This window comes from Chiloscyllium plagiosum, chromosome 22, assembly GCF_004010195.1.
Source record: "Chiloscyllium plagiosum isolate BGI_BamShark_2017 chromosome 22, ASM401019v2, whole genome shotgun sequence".
NCBI lineage: Eukaryota > Metazoa > Chordata > Chondrichthyes > Orectolobiformes > Hemiscylliidae > Chiloscyllium > Chiloscyllium plagiosum.
This window is the reverse complement of record NC_057731.1, coordinates 46,471,016-46,490,114: the sequence shown is the minus strand read 5'-3', so window position 1 is coordinate 46,490,114 and position 19,099 is coordinate 46,471,016. Positions and strand designations below refer to the sequence as shown.

Genomic DNA, 19,099 nt, shown 5'->3' with positions numbered 1-19,099 from the left:
GTGCCCCAGGCTAGATTTCAGGCGACGTGAGTTCAAATCCCACTTTTGCAGCTGGTGGAATTTAAAATTCATTAATAAGTGCAGAATTGAAAAACAATCTCAGTAAAGGTGACCAATCTAGTTCACTGATGCCCTTTAGGGAAGGAAAACTGTTATCCTTGTGTGGTCTGGTGCACACTTGTTCATGGGATATGGGTATTGTTGGCAAATATTTATTGCCTACCCCTTATTGTCCCAGAGGGAAGTTAAGAGACAAACATATTGCCATGGTTTTGAATTGTATATAGGCCAGACCAGATAAGAACAGCAGATTTCGTTTCCAAAAGGATATTAACAAACCAGATGGGTTTTGATGACTGTGGTCACATGGTCACCATTAGATTTTTTAATTCCTTTTTTAAAAACTGAATTCGGATTTCACCATCTTGTATGGTGAAATTAGGGTTCCAAATCACTCATCCAGTGACAACGCTAATACCTCATGCCACATCCACAGGGTGTTTTTGTTAAATGCTTTCATAGGATAGGAACATCACCAGCTGGGCTAGTATTTATTGCTTGTCTGTAAAGCAGACATTGAATCTGAACAGTATGCTGTAATGGCCAAGCAAGGCAATCAGTTCACAAGTAACTGGGATAGGCAACAAATGACCGCCTTACCAAAACATACACATCATGTGAACGAGTAATTAAAAAACTTGCAGGTTGACTGACTTTAATATTCTCCAGCTCAGAGGCATGTCTACTGCTTACTTTAGCAGGGTTAGCTGACTGTGCAAATAACGAATACCCTTGTTTTTATTTTGAGAGTGTGTAGCAATGGTAACATTCTAAATATAAAAATAGTAATTTCAATTCCAGATGTCACCAGTTACATCTGGCGATGCAAGAATTTGATGCACATCCCGACAGAAACTGTTTGAAGAACCAAGTTGAACATTTTAAGGGCCGTTCTTGATTCACAGAAACAAAGTCGCCAAAGTTGTATTAAAAATGGATTTGGCAAACAAGAAGGATGGGATGAATCTCCCAGTGAATATTGGCCAGGGATGAATGTAATAAAACAAAGTGTTGGAGAAACTCAGGTGCCTTAGCTCCTGGAGAGAGAAACAATGTTAACGTTGAGTCCAGTATCACTTTTCTTTGGAGCTTTTGATTAAGAGGCATACTGGACTTGGAAAATTAACTATGTCCCTCTCCATGATGTACTCAATCTTTTCTCATTACTAAAACTTTCCAATCATGGCAACATCTTTATATCTCTCCTCTGTACCATCTCTGGTGTAATCGCATCCTTCCTGTAATGTTGGGAGTAGGACTCTTCACTAATTTAGTAGCCATCTAATTGTCATTTTATACAGTTCTAACTTACCTGTATGTTACACTGCTCTTATACTCCAGGCTTCAACTGACAAAGGAAATTTTCCTAGGTGACTTAGTAAACCACCCTGCCACCTTTAGAGATGTGGATATGCATTTCAATATCCTTTGTTCCTCTACATTTTTCAGCATCCTTCCATTTATTGTGATTTCCTTTGCCTTGGTTGTGCTTCCAAGTGCATCAGTTCACATTTCTCTGGACTGAATTCTATTTGATACTTGTCTGCCTACCTGAGCAGTCCTACACTGATAGCTTCCTAAAGTCTACAGCTTTCTTCCTCACTATCAAACACAAGCCTTCTTCATAGCAAACTCTTCAATCATTCTCCCTCGAGTGTTGAAATAACTTCCGGAATCTTGTTAAATAAACTGAATTCAAAATCTGAGCTATGGTGGGGATTTGAACCTACACTCTCAGGAGTACAAGTGCAGGCCTCTTGATTATAAATGGCAAAGAAACTAGCACTGCTCCTTCCTCCTTTTAGCTGGACAAAATGAGAATGGATGCACAATGGGTATCACCTGGATTCAGTTTCAGTTTCTCATCCACTGAAAGCCATCCATTCATTATTGCACATGAGAAAGGTTCCTGATGCCACCCATACAAGCCAATTCAGAAAGGACTTGAGGAAGGAGCAAGGGTGAGCCTTCCTCCCACTAATACATGACCACTTTGCTGGCCAGGTCAAAACTCCCACCTCGGGCTGATCATCTTCATGATCCAGAGGAAGAAATGGAGGGTCTACTTTGGGGGGAAAAGGAGGAAGAACAAGGTCATCAGGGTGGATGAACCCCAAAACAAGGATGCAGAGTGATCAGGACAATTTAGTTGCAGATAGCAGGTACATTTCTGATTTTGAATGGCTAGATGGGGCTTTAAAAAGAAAGTCAAACTGCACTGGTCCATTTGATCGGAACAGAAAAAGGCAGTCAAACCCCAACCTCCGGTTTTGCACCATTCTTCCCAAACTCCCGGAGCACTTCAGGAGCCCTTGCTATATTGGTATTCTTTGAGGGGACTGGAATGATGTGTTTTCTTCAGACATCTTTCAAGCAAGCCCAGGATACAAGTAACTCCCAGTGGCTCACCTGCCCTCTCATAACAGAAATCTGTTTGTAGAACTGTCCCCGATCAAATCCTGGATCTTTCTGCAAAAGAAAGAAATAAATGCTTTAACTCTGATGCCATGAACAAGATTGCACGTTCAACAAACATTCACTGCCGAGGCAGCCCCTCCCCCAGTTGGAATTCAAGGTCTTCAGACAAGCCACATAACAGCAATGATTACATCAATCCATTTTACAGCAAATCAGTTGAGGACAGAGTTTGTTTCTGCTCTGTAGCCTGTATAATTCATTTGCTGTCAAGACACAATGTAAGAAAGGGCTGCAGACAGAAACCAACAACCAGGAAACATGGCAAATGACATGGGCAATAAATCAATGCAGCACAGACTAGATGGGGAACAAAACTACGCCCAACCCAGTTATCAGCTTTTACGCCTTAGGACCAGTGAAAAACAGCAAACAGCCCCTCTTGTACTTTGTTGCTGTGATCTGAGTGCAAGAGATTGGGGCTGTAATAACTGAAGATACGGTAGGAGCAGGAAAGTGCTATCTTTGCTACTCAGACAAGCTGTTCTCTTCCTATGTGTTCACACACTGCAGCATTTTATTTGCACACCCCACCAACTTATAAAGTGAGATACCAAGGAATTGTGATACTATTCTATATCTGACAAGGCTGCACCATAGCGTTTTTCAATATCGTGCAATATATTGCGCATGTGGTCAAAATGGAGACACATTTCAATTCATCACTCGAAGTGCTTCTTATTACCAACAACACCTACCACCAATCCTTACGCTGATCTCAAGTACAATATGCATTCACTTTAATACTGCAAATAAATTCATACTGCAGGACTTCCACCTTCCCTAGATCAAATGGGTACTGAAAATTTCACTGTCACTAAATGATTGCCCCTTTTTGTTTAATTCATTTATGGGATGTGTCACTGCACGGAAAGCAAAAGCAAAAATTGTAGTCAGGAGTGTGAGAGAGAGTGTTGCTGAGCTCCTGAAATTTATCTCCTCAGCCATAAAAACTGGCTAGCTTTCAAAAAGCAGCCCATTCAATTCCGCCTCACAAGGACCTCCTAATCAGAGTCTGTAAATTATGAAATGGGTGTTCAGATCGCTAACCTTGAATAGCTCGTAAAGGTCCTCTTCCAAATCTTTTACAAAGTTCGGGTCAGAAATTTTAGGAAGAACAAGGTCCTTAATTTCCTGGGAAAATGGAATCTTCGCTTGAGGCAGCCAGGCCCAGTAAAAAGGATCTGCAAAAGAAGAAAAGCATTGCCAAAAAAACTTCTTCCCATTTCTTGAAAACATTCTCTTGTATTTAGTGGTTGGGGCATGTGAAAGTTGATACTCAAACAGCCCAAATCAACACATGCCCACTACGTCCATAGTACACAGGAGGTTCAGGAGAGGAAAGCAATCAAGATTCTGGTCTGTTTATAAAGCTCCAGGGTTCTGAAGGTGTGAGCCCTGATAATGTACAAATGCTTAGCTGGATCTGTTAGAATCCATTTTTCTTTAAAATGTCTGTCAGAACTGCTCCTCCTGCTTCTTGGCATTCAGCTCCAGCACCTTCTGATAAATGTATTTATTTTGTAATAATCCACTGCACAAAAAGTTTCAAACAATCTCTATTCAAGCCCCAAGAACACACCTGACACTTTTTGACTGTTCATATGTCTGGATGCAAGTTTGCGCGCTGAGCTGGAAGGTTAGTTTTCAGACGTTTCATCACGATACTAGGTAACATCATCAGTGAGCCTCTGGTAAAACACTGGTGGTAAGGCCTGCTTTTCATTTGTGTTTAGATTTCCTTGGGTTGTTGTTGTAATTTCCTGTGATGATGCCATGAGCGTTCATTTTCTTCAGGGGTGGTCAATGTGCTTGTTGATAGTGTTCTGGTTGGAATGCCATGCTTCTAGGAACTCTTGCACGTGCCTCTGGCTTGTCCTAGGATGGATGTGTTGTCCTAGTCGAAGTACTGTCCTTCCTCATTTGTATGCAAAAATACTAGTGAGAGTGGGTCATATCTTTTTGTGGCTAGTTGATGTTCACGTATCCCGATGACTAGTTTTCTGCCTGTTTGTCCAATGTAGTGTTTGTTACAGTTCTTGCAAGGTTTTTTGTAAATTACATTAGTTTTGCTTGTCGTCTGTATAGGGTCTTTCAAGTTCAACTTCATTAGCTGCTGTTTTAGTGTGTTGGTGGGTTTGTGGGCTACCATGTTGCCAAGGGGTCTGAGTAGTCTGGCAGTCATTTCAGAGATGTCTTTGATATAGGGGAGAGTGGCTAGGGTACTTGGACATGTTTTGTCTGCTTGTTTGGGTTTGTTGCTGAGAAATCAGTGGACTGTGTTCATTGGGTACCTGTTCTTTTTGAATACACTGTATTCTGCGCTTCGTGGTTCCTCTGTGCTGCAGTGTGTGTTGGCTCATTGAAATAATGTTCTAATGCAGTTTCATTTGTGGATGTTGGGATGATTGCTGTAGACACTGGTTTGAAGTTCCCCATTGGCTGATCACTCTACTGTGACCTTTAGGAATGGCAGTTCCTTGTTGTTTTCCTCCTCTTTAATGAATTGTAAGCCAGTAAGGGTATTGAAGGTTTCCTCTAGTTTGTTTCATTTAGAGATGACAACGGTGTCATCCTCATAGCGGACCCAAAGTTTGGGTTGGATGGTTGGCAGAGCTGTTTGTTAGAGTCTCTGCATTACTGCCTCTGCTAAGAACCCCGATATTGGAGATCCCATGGGCGTTCTGTTGGTTTTGCTGTTGAAGGCGAAGTGGGTGGTAAGGCTTAGGTCCACTAGCTTGACAATGTTGCCCTTGCTGATGAAGTTGGTGGTGTTTGGTGTATGCGTCTTAACCCATCCACTCTCCCCTACATCAAAGACACCTTAGAAATGACTGCCTGACTACTCATACCCCTTGGCATCATGGTAGCCCACAAACCCACCAACACACTAAAGCAGCAGCTAATGAACTTGAAAGACCCTATACAGATAACAAGTAAAACTAATGTCATTTACAAAATACTGTACAAGGACTGTAACAAACACTACATTGGACAAACAGGCAGAAAACTAGCCACTAGGATACATGAACATCAACTAGCCACAAAAAGACATGACCCACTCTCACTAGTATCTTTATTTACAGATGAGGAAGGACACCACTTCGACTGGGACAACAGATCCATCCTAGGACAAGCGCAAGAATTCCTAGAAGAATGGCACTCCAACCAGAACTAATCAACAAACATGTTGACTTAGATCCCATTTACCACCCCAGAGAAAAATCACCAACATACGGAAAACCAAAACATATAAATAAAAATCAGGTCATACCACCAGTGCTTACCAGAGACTCACTGATGAGGTTACTTAATACGGTGATGAAATGTCTGAAAACAAACCTTCCAGCTCAGCGCGTAAACTTACATCCAGAATCTCAACCCGAGCTACAAATCTTCTCAAAACTCACTGTTCATACGTCTGTCTGATCAGTTGCCATTTGCCACATTCTCGGAGGTCAAAACCCAAAGTCAAAAATTAAACACAAGACTCAGGAATTTAAAAAGTCTTAGAAAATTCTGCTTTGCAAAATATCTGAATTTAAATTTACTCACAGGCTCTCCATGAGTCTGGGTGCTTCAGAGGGAATGCCAAACCGTTATCTATTGCTGCAATCTTTATAACAGGCTCTTTCACCACAACCCAGTCATTCTCCTGTAAGAAAACACATGGAAAGACCAGATCCTTTTAAAACTGCGAGAACTGCAGCTGCTCGAAACGTAAAAGAAAAACAGAATTTGCTGGAAAATCTCAACAGATGTCGCAGCATCTGTGGAACGAAGTTAAAGTTAACTTTTCAGCTCCAGTCCCTTCAGAAGACCCTTTATTTTCCTTTTGGACTGTGGACCAAAATGGGAATAGGAAACTGCTTTAAATCAAGGAAGCTGTGAAATAAGATGTTGTAATTTTGAAACAGGTCACTGAGTTCATTATGAGTTGTATTTACATTGTTGCTTTTTTCAAGCAGTGGTTTGGGGGTGGAGGGTCTGGGGGTGTTATGGAGAGAAGCTGAAGAATCATGGGAACAAGGGATGTGCGTTTTGGGGCAGTTTTGCCTCAAGAAAGCCTGCTGATTGGGACCAGTTGGGAGAGTCAGGAGTAAAGAGCATGATTATAAATCTATGTTAAACTATCCAACTGCCCAGGAGCCAGTGTGTTAACACTAGAGGAGAAAGCCTCCAGACTCAAAATAAAATCTCCTTGCAGACAAATAACAAAGAATTAGAAGATAGCTAGCTATTCTCACTCACCATTTGGCTGTAAGTTGCTGCCTCTGACAAGTGACTGAGACACTGAATAATTACAGTACCAAATATCCTGTCTCCACATGGAAAGACCAGAAGGTCTTGGAAGAAACAAATGGACACATCACTGAATCCTGTGGACAGGTGCTAATGAACAATGCTCCCTTAAATTCTTTTCTCCATCCATAACATGCACGATTTTTATGTCTGTCTTTGATTGTCTGCACAAGTTTGTTCAAGTTTAAGGAGATGTAGAGTTTAGAATTCAAATTGTTTCCTTATGGTTGGAGCAGATTTATTTGTATTAAGTAGTAGTTTATTATTCAGGACAGAAACCTGTTCAGTGTTTCCTGTTTACACAAGTTCAGACAAAATTTGGGTAAATTGATTAAATCTTTGACCTTTGTGATGATCTAAAGGGTAGTGGAGCTAGAGCATCATCACATGCTCCCAACAGACTGAGGGCTCTAAAAACAGATCACAGATCAGCAAACTGGTTTGTTCCAAAGAGATGGGCTGTGGGAGATCTCCAGATTCAGTTAAGTTCATTCCTTATTTTAGAAATGCAAGGCATGGTATTTCTTCTTCTTGCAACTCTAACCATCTCTATTTTCAATTATAGATGACAATCACTGGTTTATCCTGCTTAAAGAACTCAAACAAGGAATCAGGAAGGCTAAAAAGGGCCATAAAATGTCTTTGAACAGTCGACATTTCGGGCAAAAGTCCTTCCTGAAGAGCTTTTGCCCAAAACGTCGACTCTTCTGCTCCTCGGATGCTGCCTGACCTGTTGCGCTTTTCCAGCACCACACCCTCCACTCTTATCTCCAGCATCTGTAGTCCTCACTTTTGCCGAAAGGGTAGGTCCATTCAAGGTCAAGGGAAGGAATTTATGCCGGAGCCAGATGAAGCAGGTGAGGTCCTTCACAAATACTTTACATCAGCATTCACAAAGGAGATGGCAGGTCTCAAGATGGCAAGTCACACGATGGCTATGTTGATACTCTAGGTCATGTCAATAAAAGAAAATGATGATTTTGGGTGTTTCGAAAAGGTAGACAAGGACCTGATGGGATCTATCCCAGGATGCTGATGGAGGCAGGTAAAGAAATTGCTGGGGCCTTAAATGATATCTTTGTATAGAACATAGAACAGTACAGCACAGAACAGGCCCTTCAGCCCACGATGTTGTGCCGACCACTGATCCTCATGAATGCACCCTCAAATTTCTGTGACCATATGTATGTCCAGCAGTCTCTTAAATGTCCCCAAAAACCCTGCCTCCACAACTGCTGCTGGCAACGAATTCCATGCTCTCACAACTCTGTGTAAAGAACCCAATATTAAACCACTAATTCAGTTACTAAACTATTATAAATGATTTATAAATTATTTGGTGAGCTTGGTAGGGGGTAGGTGACCCACTGTGCCCAAGTCTTGGGAGGAGCACTATAGACTCAGTCTTACTGGGTCGCCGCCATCTTGGATCCCCCGGGTGGCCATTTTAAGGGATCTATGTACCTGCACCCCAAGATCCCTCGGTTCCTCCACACTGCCAAGAATCCTATCCTTAATGCTGTGCTCAGCTTTCAGATTCGACCTTCCAAAATGCATCACCTCACATTTATCCAGGTTGAACTCCATCTGCCACCTCTCAGCCCATCTCTGCATCCTGTCAATGTCCTGCTGCAGCCTACAACAGCCCTCTATATTGTCAACGACACCTCCAACCTCTGTCATCTGCAAACTTGCTGATCCATCCTTCAATCCCCTCATCCAAGTCATTAATAAAAAATTACAAACAATAGAGGCACAAGGACAGAGCCCTGTGGAACACCACTCACCACTGACTTCCAGGTAGAATATTTTCCTTCTACTACCACTTGCTGTCTTCTGTTGGCCAGCCAATTCTGTATCCAGACAGCTATGTTCCCCTGAATCCCATTCCTCCTGACCTTCTGAATAAGCCTACCATGGGGAACCTTATCAAATGCCTTGCTGAAGTCCAAATATACAACATCCACAGCTCGACCCTCATCAACTTTTCTAGTCACATCCTCAAAAGAACTCGATATGGTTTGTGAGGCATGACCTGCCCCTCTCAAAGCCGTGTTGACTGCATTTAATCAAGCCATGCTCTTCCAGATGGTGATAAATCCTATCCTTCAGAATCCTTTCTAACACCTTGCAGATGACAGACGTGAGACTTACTGGTCTGTAATTGCCGGGGATTTCCCTATTTCATTTCTTGAAGAGAGGAATTACATTTGCCAGAGAGGAATTACATTTGCCACAGGGGAGGTACCAGAGGACAGCAAAATAACCACCGGTGTCCTTTTGTTCAAGGAGAGCATTAGGGTGAAACTAAGAAATTATAGGCAGCTGTGCCTTACTTCAGTGGTAGGGAAACTGTTGGAGAAGACTATTAGAGGATAGGATTTACTAACATTTAGGAAAATAAGGAGTTATTAGCAATAAGCAGCATGGCTTTGCATAGGGAAGGTCCTATCTCACAAAGTTGATTAGAGTTTTATTTTAAAAAGGCATAGTGAAGCAAGTGCCTGGAATGTGCTGCCAAAGCAGGTGGCAGATGCAGATACATAAGCAACATTTAAGGAGCATGTTGACAGACATATGAATAGGCAAGAGATAGAGATAAATGGACTGCAAAGAAGCAAAAGGTTTTTAGTTTAGAAGGAATCATGTATCGGCACAGACTTGTTGGGCCGAAGGGCCTATTTCTGTGCGATACTGTTCTTTGAATTTCACAAAGGTAAAGGTTCCAAAAGTACTTTAGTACTTTAATGGATAATACCAAAAATCAAAATTTGCATCAGTAATAGAAATATAACTTCAATAAAAGGAACATGGCTTTAATGCATGGCTCTGTAGAATGAACATATTTCCACAGACAAAAGTCCTAGCTCTAAATATGCTGGAAAGCAGTTCTGCTCACCTTTGAGCCGCCACTATCCATAGGACAGTCGTATTTGATCAGCCAATTATCATTACCTCGATCTGTGGAAAGAATGAATTTGTGATGAAACATTTGTTTATCAACTGCACACCCCCATAACTTACACTTTGTTCCCTTGCTCTCCCAAACCCAAGGTACAGCACGATGCCAATTGAAACAACTCACCCATACCGAAACCAATCAGCTCAGAATCAAACAACCAGGAACCAGAACTTCCATGGTTTGTCTTGTTCAGTACATTAGACTGAAATTTATCCACTGAGCTATGCAAAAAAGACGACTTTTCTTTGGCAACTTGGCAAGAAAGCTTGTAGATACTTCCCTCATACTTAACATCATGCTCTCTCAGGGCTAAAGCTGAACATTTACACACAAACTCAGTTCAACTCATTAGGGAGAACATTGCTACAAACTTATACCGATTTATTCTTAATCATCTTTGTCTCCTTATCATCTGCGTCTACTGAAACACATTCAACAGCATTTGCTCTGGTCTTTACTGGAAGGAAACCAGTAATTTACCTGACCTGGAAAGGGAAACAGAGGATATCATAAAAGGTTCACAATATTGAACAGTCATGCAGCCTTAAGACTACACTTCAGAAGCCAGAGGATAACATTTGAGCATTCTGAAATGAAACAACACATGAAGTTGCAGGAACTCTGACTACTCTAAAGAAATACAATTGAATTGGTGAAATAATAACCATGCCCCAGGAATTATAGATTTAGATTACGTGCAGTGTGGAAACGGGCCCTTCAGCCCAACCAGTCCACACCGACCCTCCGAAGAGTAGCCCACCCAGATCCATTTCCCTCTGACTAATGCACCTAACACTATGGGCAACTTAGCATGGCCAATTCACCTGACCTGCACATCTTTGGACTATGGGAGCAAAACCACACAGACACGGGGAGAACGTGCAAACTCCACACAGACAGTCGCCAGAGGCTGGAATCGAACCTGGGACCCTGGTCCCGTGATGCAGCAGTGCTAACCAAACGAGCCGCCCAGTGTAGGTCAGTGAGTTTAATGTCTACTCTGGGTCAAGTTACGAAAGGCCCAAAAGATACAATGAAGGCAGTTTGACAAGGCTGCATCCTTGTCAGAAGCAGTGCACGCCTAATATCTGCACAGGAGCCCAGTTTCTAAGAGGAATCCAAGGATAAGTGACCACCACCGATTTCCTAGACATCGCGGAACAGCTAAGGGAAATTGCGAATCTTATCCAATAGCCTCTAACATTCCACCGAAAAAATGTTGATCTCTCTTTTGCAGATGCTGGCCAACCTGCTGGCACTTCCAGCTTTCCAGGTCAAACGGAGACCTCACTCCACTAATATCACTAATCCTCCTGTTCAAACTGCAAGTATGTCCAAGACCTCAAAACTTCAGGGTGACTTGAGACATTGGAGTAAATGTATGAAGTCCAAACTAGTGCTGCAAGGGAACTGCAGTTCCCAATATCCTAATGGTCAAGGAAGAAAACGGTCAATGGCACTTGCGCCTAGCATGTACATGCACACATACAAACACACAAAGAATGGCCCTTAGACAAAGCGCCAGAAGCAAGGCAGTCAGTGGCCTTGTTGGAAGTGCATCTCTAACAAGGGGTTAACCCCTTTGGAAGAGGACAGGAAATTGACAATGTGCCATGCATACTGGCCTGTGTTCCTGATGATGTAGTCCAGAACAACAAGCCGTTCAAATTGCAGTTGCAGCTGGCGATTGGTTTTTTCAGGCAAGGGCTCTGCTTCAAACCTCCGCAACCAGTAATCTGCATCTTTATAACCTTCTACAAACAACTGGAAGGAACCAACCTGAAAAGGAGTATGGGGGAAAAGCATGCATTATTTTAACTCATTTACACTGGACAATTACTTTGTGATCACATCAATAGCTTGTTGTCTTTATCTATTAGAAAATGCAAAAAACGAATTTACTGGAATGACAACAAAATTGAGAGCTTTTTCACTCATCAGAAAAGATTAAACAAGTCTGTGCTTTGTCCTTTGGACAGAGTAAGATGATAGATATGAAAAATGCTTCTATTTGCAGTCGAGACCACAACTAGAGGCCGTAAGAATTTTCACCAGAAAAGACTGGTTAGACTGTAGACTTTGCTACCACAATTTGACAGGAATATCACAGAGACTCTCAACTGAAGTTGGATACATAGAAGGAATAGAAAGGTATGTAGATGTGATAAGATTAAGGGTAGAAGCAAGTTTGTGGAGTTTGAAGAGAAGGGCCCAAATATCGTGCTGTTAACACTAACATCATGAGCAAATGCTCATAATAAGACACCATTGGGGGCCACAACCCCTCAATGGAACCATTAAGGTTACAACTGACATGATAAATAAATAATATAAACGGACTTAAAATGAATACAAAAGGCCATAATCTAATTTAATGGTTAACAATTACTTATGATGCAAAGTTCATTAGATACCATGTCCTTCAGCATTCATGTGACAGAAGGCTCAATTTTGCCACTGAATACTGCACACTCCCTCTCCAAAAACACTGAGCAAACTGCCCTCTCCACTTCCAAACAAACAGAACAAATGTAGGTCATTGTGACATTGTAAAATTTCTACATCATTTGGCTTCCACCTCCCACCACCGCAAGCCAATTAGCTGTAATTGACAGGGACCAACCTCCACACGGGCAAATCTGGAGACAGAATATAATGCAAGAATTCGACATCTCTTTGTAGAATAATAGCAGGGTAACTGAACTGTATCTGTCTCAGGACACAGAATATAAACGGCCCTTGGTTTCCAGTCCTATGTTCAGTTATAGTAGCCAAGACAGCGGTAGAGCTGTTACGCTGTGCCTTTCTATTCTGGAATCGTAAATAGATGGATGGATGGATTTGGTGGGCAGTGGAGAGAGGTGAGTGGTTCTGAGTCAAATAAGATGATATTGGGGAGTTGGCCAACCATTTGGATAACTATGCAGGTTATAAAATCTTTTTAAAGGAGGAACAGAGAGGTGGAGAATTTTAGAAAAGGAATTTCAGACCTTATGGTGCAAGCAGCTGAATATAATCTACATTGTATCATTAATGTAAAAAAAATCCCAAGCTACCTTAAGTATTAATAATGCTACAGGAGGAGACATCAGGACGAGTGACCACAAACTGAGGTTTGGGGTGGGGTGATGAGGTCAGAAAGGGATTTTAAAAAATGACATTAATTAGTATCTAGTACCTTAGGAGGTAAACCAATCCTGTGAAACCGCTGCCCAACTTTTGGCACTTTCTCAAGAGCCAGTTTCTTCCCTCTGGATTTCACCCGATCAATTGCACTGTAGTTAAAAGTCTCACTTGCCAAATAGACCACCTATAGAGAGAATCACAGAGTTAAGAAAAAAATGCAGCCTTTACTCAGTGCAGCTCAATACATTTTAGCACAGTTCAGTCCTATTTTTGGGAATGCCCTACATTAATTGCAAACTTTGAATGATCAGAATATGGTGATACTACTTTGCTGAGCGTCAAGTCTCCTTCCACCTGGAATAAAGTAAAGTTGCACCTTTGGAGAGTTTGAGAGGTGGGAATATTAAACTAATTGTTACAGAGTAAATCAATTGCACATTGTTGCTGCTTTGTCCCACCCCCTGTTCGAGTCAGGCAGGATTCTGTGTGTAACGTATCCAGCCACTGCACTCACCATGTTGGAATTGTATAATATTCAACTTCCTTTTCTTTAGCAGAAACAAAATAGCCCGGAAATGCAAGGAAAAACCCCAAAATGCACAAACATTTACAATCACATCCTTAAATAATCAAAACAGACACCCCAATCTAAAGGAGCAAAATTAAAAAGACACTGATTAAAACATGAGGTTCAAGAGTAATCTTGAAGGGAGGGAGGAAGAAGAAGAAATTTAGAAAGCCATTTCTGGAGAACAGGATCTACATGACTGAAAATATACCTGGTGTGGAGGTAAATAAAATGAAACAAATTGGAGCAAAAGAGCTTGTACACTTCAAAACATCTCCCCTGTTTTAAGGGATGAGTGAAACCATCCCCACTGAACTACAGTTACTTGCCCAACAGTTTGTCTTCCTGTTGGAAATTATTTTGAAATGCTATTTTGCAACAGAGGCAGGACCAAAACTATCTCACCACAGGGAGATGATAGACACAGATCCACAAAACAAAAGTCAGCAATATAATATGATTGATCATGGCTTTTTAACAACCAGATACAGCTAGGGCATCTGACAATACAACATAAGAGCAACCAACCTGAACCACAGGTACTGACCTTCTACAAAGCAGCACCAAGCTCATCTGCTTAGTCTATTCAGTGGCTCATCCTGATAGCTGTGGGGCATCTAAAATGTAGAGATCAGCACTGCTCAAGGTTCCATACTTATCAGGTGGAGTGTGATCAGGGAGAGAGAAGTTAATTTGATCTCAAGTGGTTGCATGTAGCTTTCTGAGCAAGGATAGGACCAGGTGTTGTGCAATTAAAGACTCAGACAGTCACTGGAGTGCTGTCCACAGCTGTGGAGTTGTGTCATAGGCATAGGTCCAAGCTTTGGGGAGAGGGAAAGGATTTCAAGCATGGAGTCCAGCATCCTACCTTAGTCCTTGGTACTATGTTAAGTCCCAGTTTCTGGTCCACCAGACTGGCCCCAGCCTCTGAGAGATAGCCCTGATTAAGAACGAGACAGTCTCTGCCAAAGCAGCATGGACAGCATAGTTTCTGTAGCCACTTGGTCCATTTAGGGTTCAGGTGACCATATGGTTCTTCATTTTTCGGTTTAAAAACACCTATAAATTTCTAGACAGATGTAAAGAAAGAATTAGTCTTTTGACTCTTGTCAATATTTGAACAATTTTAAACAAGTCAAAAAGCAAACCTTTAGATCAAAGTGACTCTGTGTTAGTTTTGATGAGTTACACGCAGATTAACTAGTGTTACAATTCCAGGAGAAATCAATATTAAATTCCCAGGGAGAGACTCAAGGGATCACAACAAAATTTTACATTTCAAGCCTATTATAACATGTCAAAACCAACATTATCTAAACATTATTCAATGGCCAATTTGATTTAAACTACAGGACAGAAATTTCCCATTTATACAGATTTAAACCTGAGAGACTTGGAAACTAAGATTCTACATCACAATCATTTTTGGCATCACCTATGGGTGTGAACACATTTTTCCCAGTGAGTTGATCAGCCTCCCTCAACCTCAACCTCAACTCCATAGCAACTAAGTCACCCAATCTGACTGTTGACCAGAATTCACATGAACCCTTACTACACCATTTTACCTTAATTAAATCTTGTGGAATAGTCACAGTGAACTCTTGGCAGAGAGATTGCCCACATTCAAAACTATAGCCATTGCTGACATAAAACATAAGTCGATAAATTTTATATTAGAGCTCATGATGCAGTGATAATGTTCCTACCTCCGGACAGGATTCAAGTTCCACCTGCGCTAGGGGCATGGAATAACATCTCTCAACATGTTAATAAAAAAAAAAAATTGTCTATACCTAAGATCAAACTTCATATTTTGTAACAGGGTTAGCAGATTAAAAATTTCCTTCGGCATTGCCCCAGCATGCTTCGATTCTATCAGGAAAGAAAAAGACTCAGATACCATTCTGAACTAGCCACTCTCCTGGCCTCAGGATTGCTAATTCAGCATCAATTATGTACACACATGTGGAATGTAGATCCTTATGGTCAAACTGAAATGAGCAAGAGTCACTGATCCCAATCAGGGTTAGATTTCTGCTCAGAAGTCAGGGTATCATCCAAGGTAAAGTGCCTGCTTTACAAACATGAGCTTATTACATTCACATTAAGGAATCAACTCTCACGCACAGACAAATCTCATCACCAATATGTCGATACACAAGTCTCGAACCAGCAATGTGGTGTTGAAACAAACTCAGCTTCTCTTCATTATTTCAAATAAGTACAGATCACAAGGTATACTGACGAGTCAGTCATTCCTAAAACTATATCACAATAAAATTATCCCAGTATTTTCTCCAAATCCCTAATTGAATTTCAGATGTGGGTCAACAATATCAGCGAAAAATTCAACATGTGACAGTTCGAGCCAATACTCCTTATTCTGTCACTGTTCAGCTGAAATTGGCTTTTATATCAAGAGCATCTGTGAGGTCCTTTCTCAATTAGAGTCGAAAAGAGTGCCACTGGAAAAGCACAGCAGGTCAGGGAGCACCTGAGGAACAGCATAACCCCTTCATCAGGAATGTGGGGGGGAAAATGGGCTGAGAGATAAATAGGAGAGTAAGGGTGGGGGAGGAGTGGGGAAGGTAGCTGGGAAGGCGATAGGTAGATGCAGGTGGAGGGTGATGGTGATATATTGGAACTAGGGGGGAGCAGATAGGTGGGAAGGAAGATAGACAGGTAAGACAAGAGGGAGCAGAGTGGGAGGGTTGGATCTGGGATGAGATTAGGGGAGGGGAGATAACTGTCCATCTATCTTCTCACCTATCACCACCCCATCTGCATCTACCTATCGTCTTCCCAGCTACCTTCACTTCACCTCACCCTATTTATCTCTCAGCCCCCTTCCCTCCCCCACATTCCTGATGAAGGGCTTATGCCCGAAACGCTGACTCTCCTGCTCCTCTGGATGCTGCCTGATGTGCTGTGCTTTTCCAGCGTCACATTTTTCAACTCTGATGTGTCTAGCACCTGCAATCCTCACTTCTATCTTTCTCAATTAGATTCAAGGTCAGTGCAGCAAAGCAACAGTGAGGAAAAAAGGACTTTCATCATGTTTTCCATGACCATTGGACCTCTCCCAAAATACTTAACAGTCACTGAAGTTTTTCTTTGGAGTGCAGTCTCTGCTGAAATGTATGAAAAGTTGCAGCCAATTTGCATGCAGCAAGCTCCCTCAAGCAGCAATGTAATAGTGATCCTACAATCTGTTTCTGTGATGTTGATTGAAGAATAAGTATTGACCAGGCCCAGGGAGAGCTCCGCTGGTCCTCTTCTCTTGATAGCATGGATCTTTTGCATACTTCCTCATTCCCTAGCAGACAGGGTTTCAGATGAATGCCTCATCCAAACCAGCTAGAGGTCTTGCTCACATGCATTTAATCACATCTTTGCCAGACTACATGTGTACCTACTTGTTTGTAAGCTGACATACATAACTGATCAGCCCCACTATTTTGTTAAAGTGAACATATCACCAACCTAATCTGCATTGATAACATCTAAGATAACTGAGCACAAGTCTTGGCTCCTTGTGCAATCGGCTATAATTCATTGGTGGTGTAAAATCTGAAGCATACAGATTCAAGAACAAGACCCAAAGCTACAAATGTCTTCAAAAAAAAACTTTCCTGATCTGTTCAATTGTGCTACATTAATCTACTGTACTGACAGTGTAAAACATATTAAGTCAATTTAGATCTGAGCATAGAATCTGGCTTGGCTTTGATATCTCTCAGAGCCAAACAGTGTCTCTCCGACCACCCACTGAAAGGAAGAAAGTGTCCATTTACCACCTTAAGAGGTTTTAGTAATCAGTTACTCACCCTCACTTAAAATATTCTCACTATTGCAAAAGGTTATTTGAAAGCAGCCATGTACACAGGCTGAGCACATAAAGCATATCTCGATAATACTATACCTCAGATAGGGCTCAGGAAGTTTCCAGGAAATTAAGCCAAAATTCCAGCTGCCATCCAGAAACAGCACACTGGACTCTTTAAATGGGCTCTCATTTCTACAATAATCTTTTAAGTTCAACCCTTGCCAAAATGTGATTTTGCAACGTGTTTCAGACGAAACATTAAACAGAGGACCCACGTGCCCTCTCCAGTCAACATTAAAGATCATGCAGCCACTATTTTGATGGGTAGTGGAGTTCTTCCTGATATTCAAGTAAATGCTGATCGTTCAACCAAAATCTGAGATGAGCCAGTTCATTATCACATTGCTGTTTATAGGATTTTGCTGCGCACAAACTGGATGTCATGCTCCCCACAAGAAAACTAAGGCAACAAAAATTGCACAGGAAATTCATCTGCATTGGAATATCCTAGGAAAAACTCCATATGATTATCAATACAGAAAAAATGTTATGTAGAGTAGAAATCAACACACAATTTAAAAAGGAAGCCTCTCAACAGCCAAGTGCCTTTGGTAAGACTATCCATCAGTTTCACAACTTGAAACCAAATTGGTCTTTGCTATTAAAACAAAAGGCAAAGTGTCACAGTCTTCAGGGCAGTACAATACCATGACTAAACAAGTTACATAAGGATGACATAGTAAGTCCGTAAAGCTGAAGATGCTGTTATCACTGTTCTCTATTTAAACCTATTTCACATTATAAAATGTGAATGCCACTATTTAAAGGTTAAGTATGGACATGTCAGTAGTGAAACAAAGTGGAAGAGAAAATATATAGCTGCAATAAGAGCCCAGAATACAGTACATCTCTGGAGTTGATGCCTAGTGTGACTCCGAAGCAATGAGGAGCAGGATTCTTTACTTTGGTCTGGATTTAAACTAACATTAACTTGCAGGGTATGTGCAGCAGATGCCAGGGTGGGTTATAATGGGCAGAGAGATGAGCTTATTGGCCATGTCCACCTGCATAGAATGCTACAGCACAGAAAGAGACCATTCAGTCCACCTTATGCGGCTGTAGCAAATTCCATGGCCTCACCCCTATTCTTTGCCCTCATGTTGACAATTTCTTTCCCTTCCACAATGATTTAAATCCTTCTTGAAAGTTACTAAATGTACTTCCATAAGTAGAGCAATCTAGTTGAGACAGCACGTTGTAGATTCTCAAAAAATCAAAAATCTGTGTTTTTACAGACACAGAAAATGCCCAAAATGTGACTGTTAGCTAAAGGAGATAAAGAAATCGGAGCAAATGCTTGGCCAAACATGAGTGTCTCGAGCAGGAGAGGCAGATTGAGAGGTGGTGTTACTTGGAGCATCAAGTGAAGTCAGAGCTGAAATTTTGGGCTTGTGCATTCTAAGCCAGCCATGGAGCTCTGATCAAGGTGTATTTCCTCTATAACAGGTCACCATTGTCTCAGTTCTCACTGAAGTGTTGCAATAATTTTCAGGCCTCAAAATGGGGGTCACAGTGGGAAGAGGTTTGGGAAGTACTGGTTTAAAGGGAGCATTCTAGACTGTGGGGTTTATGAAATACCAATTGTAGGACTTTGGGGGGTGTGTGGGTGAGTGGTGGGGGAGAGAGACAGAGAGAGAGAGACAGAGAGAGACAGAGAGAGAGAGAAAGAGACAGAGAGAGAGAGAGAGAGAGAGAAAGAGACAGAGAGAGAGAGAGA

General features: G+C 41.6%; 1 protein-coding gene across 1 annotated transcript in view; it reads right to left on the bottom strand.

The window, feature by feature from the left end:
- pi4k2a (phosphatidylinositol 4-kinase type 2 alpha) overlaps positions 1–19,099 on the bottom strand; it is a 40,087-nt gene that overhangs the window by 9,381 nt on the left and 11,607 nt on the right. Inside the window, exons 2-8 of the mRNA XM_043712975.1 lie at positions 14,362–14,562; positions 12,978–13,109; positions 11,425–11,578; positions 9,737–9,798; positions 6,091–6,190; positions 3,586–3,719; positions 2,470–2,529 (exon numbers count right to left, since the gene is read on the bottom strand). Coding sequence (XP_043568910.1) covers positions 2,470–2,529; positions 3,586–3,719; positions 6,091–6,190; positions 9,737–9,798; positions 11,425–11,578; positions 12,978–13,109; positions 14,362–14,562 — 843 coding nt within the window. The remainder of the gene's footprint in view (positions 1–2,469; positions 2,530–3,585; positions 3,720–6,090; positions 6,191–9,736; positions 9,799–11,424; positions 11,579–12,977; positions 13,110–14,361; positions 14,563–19,099) is intronic.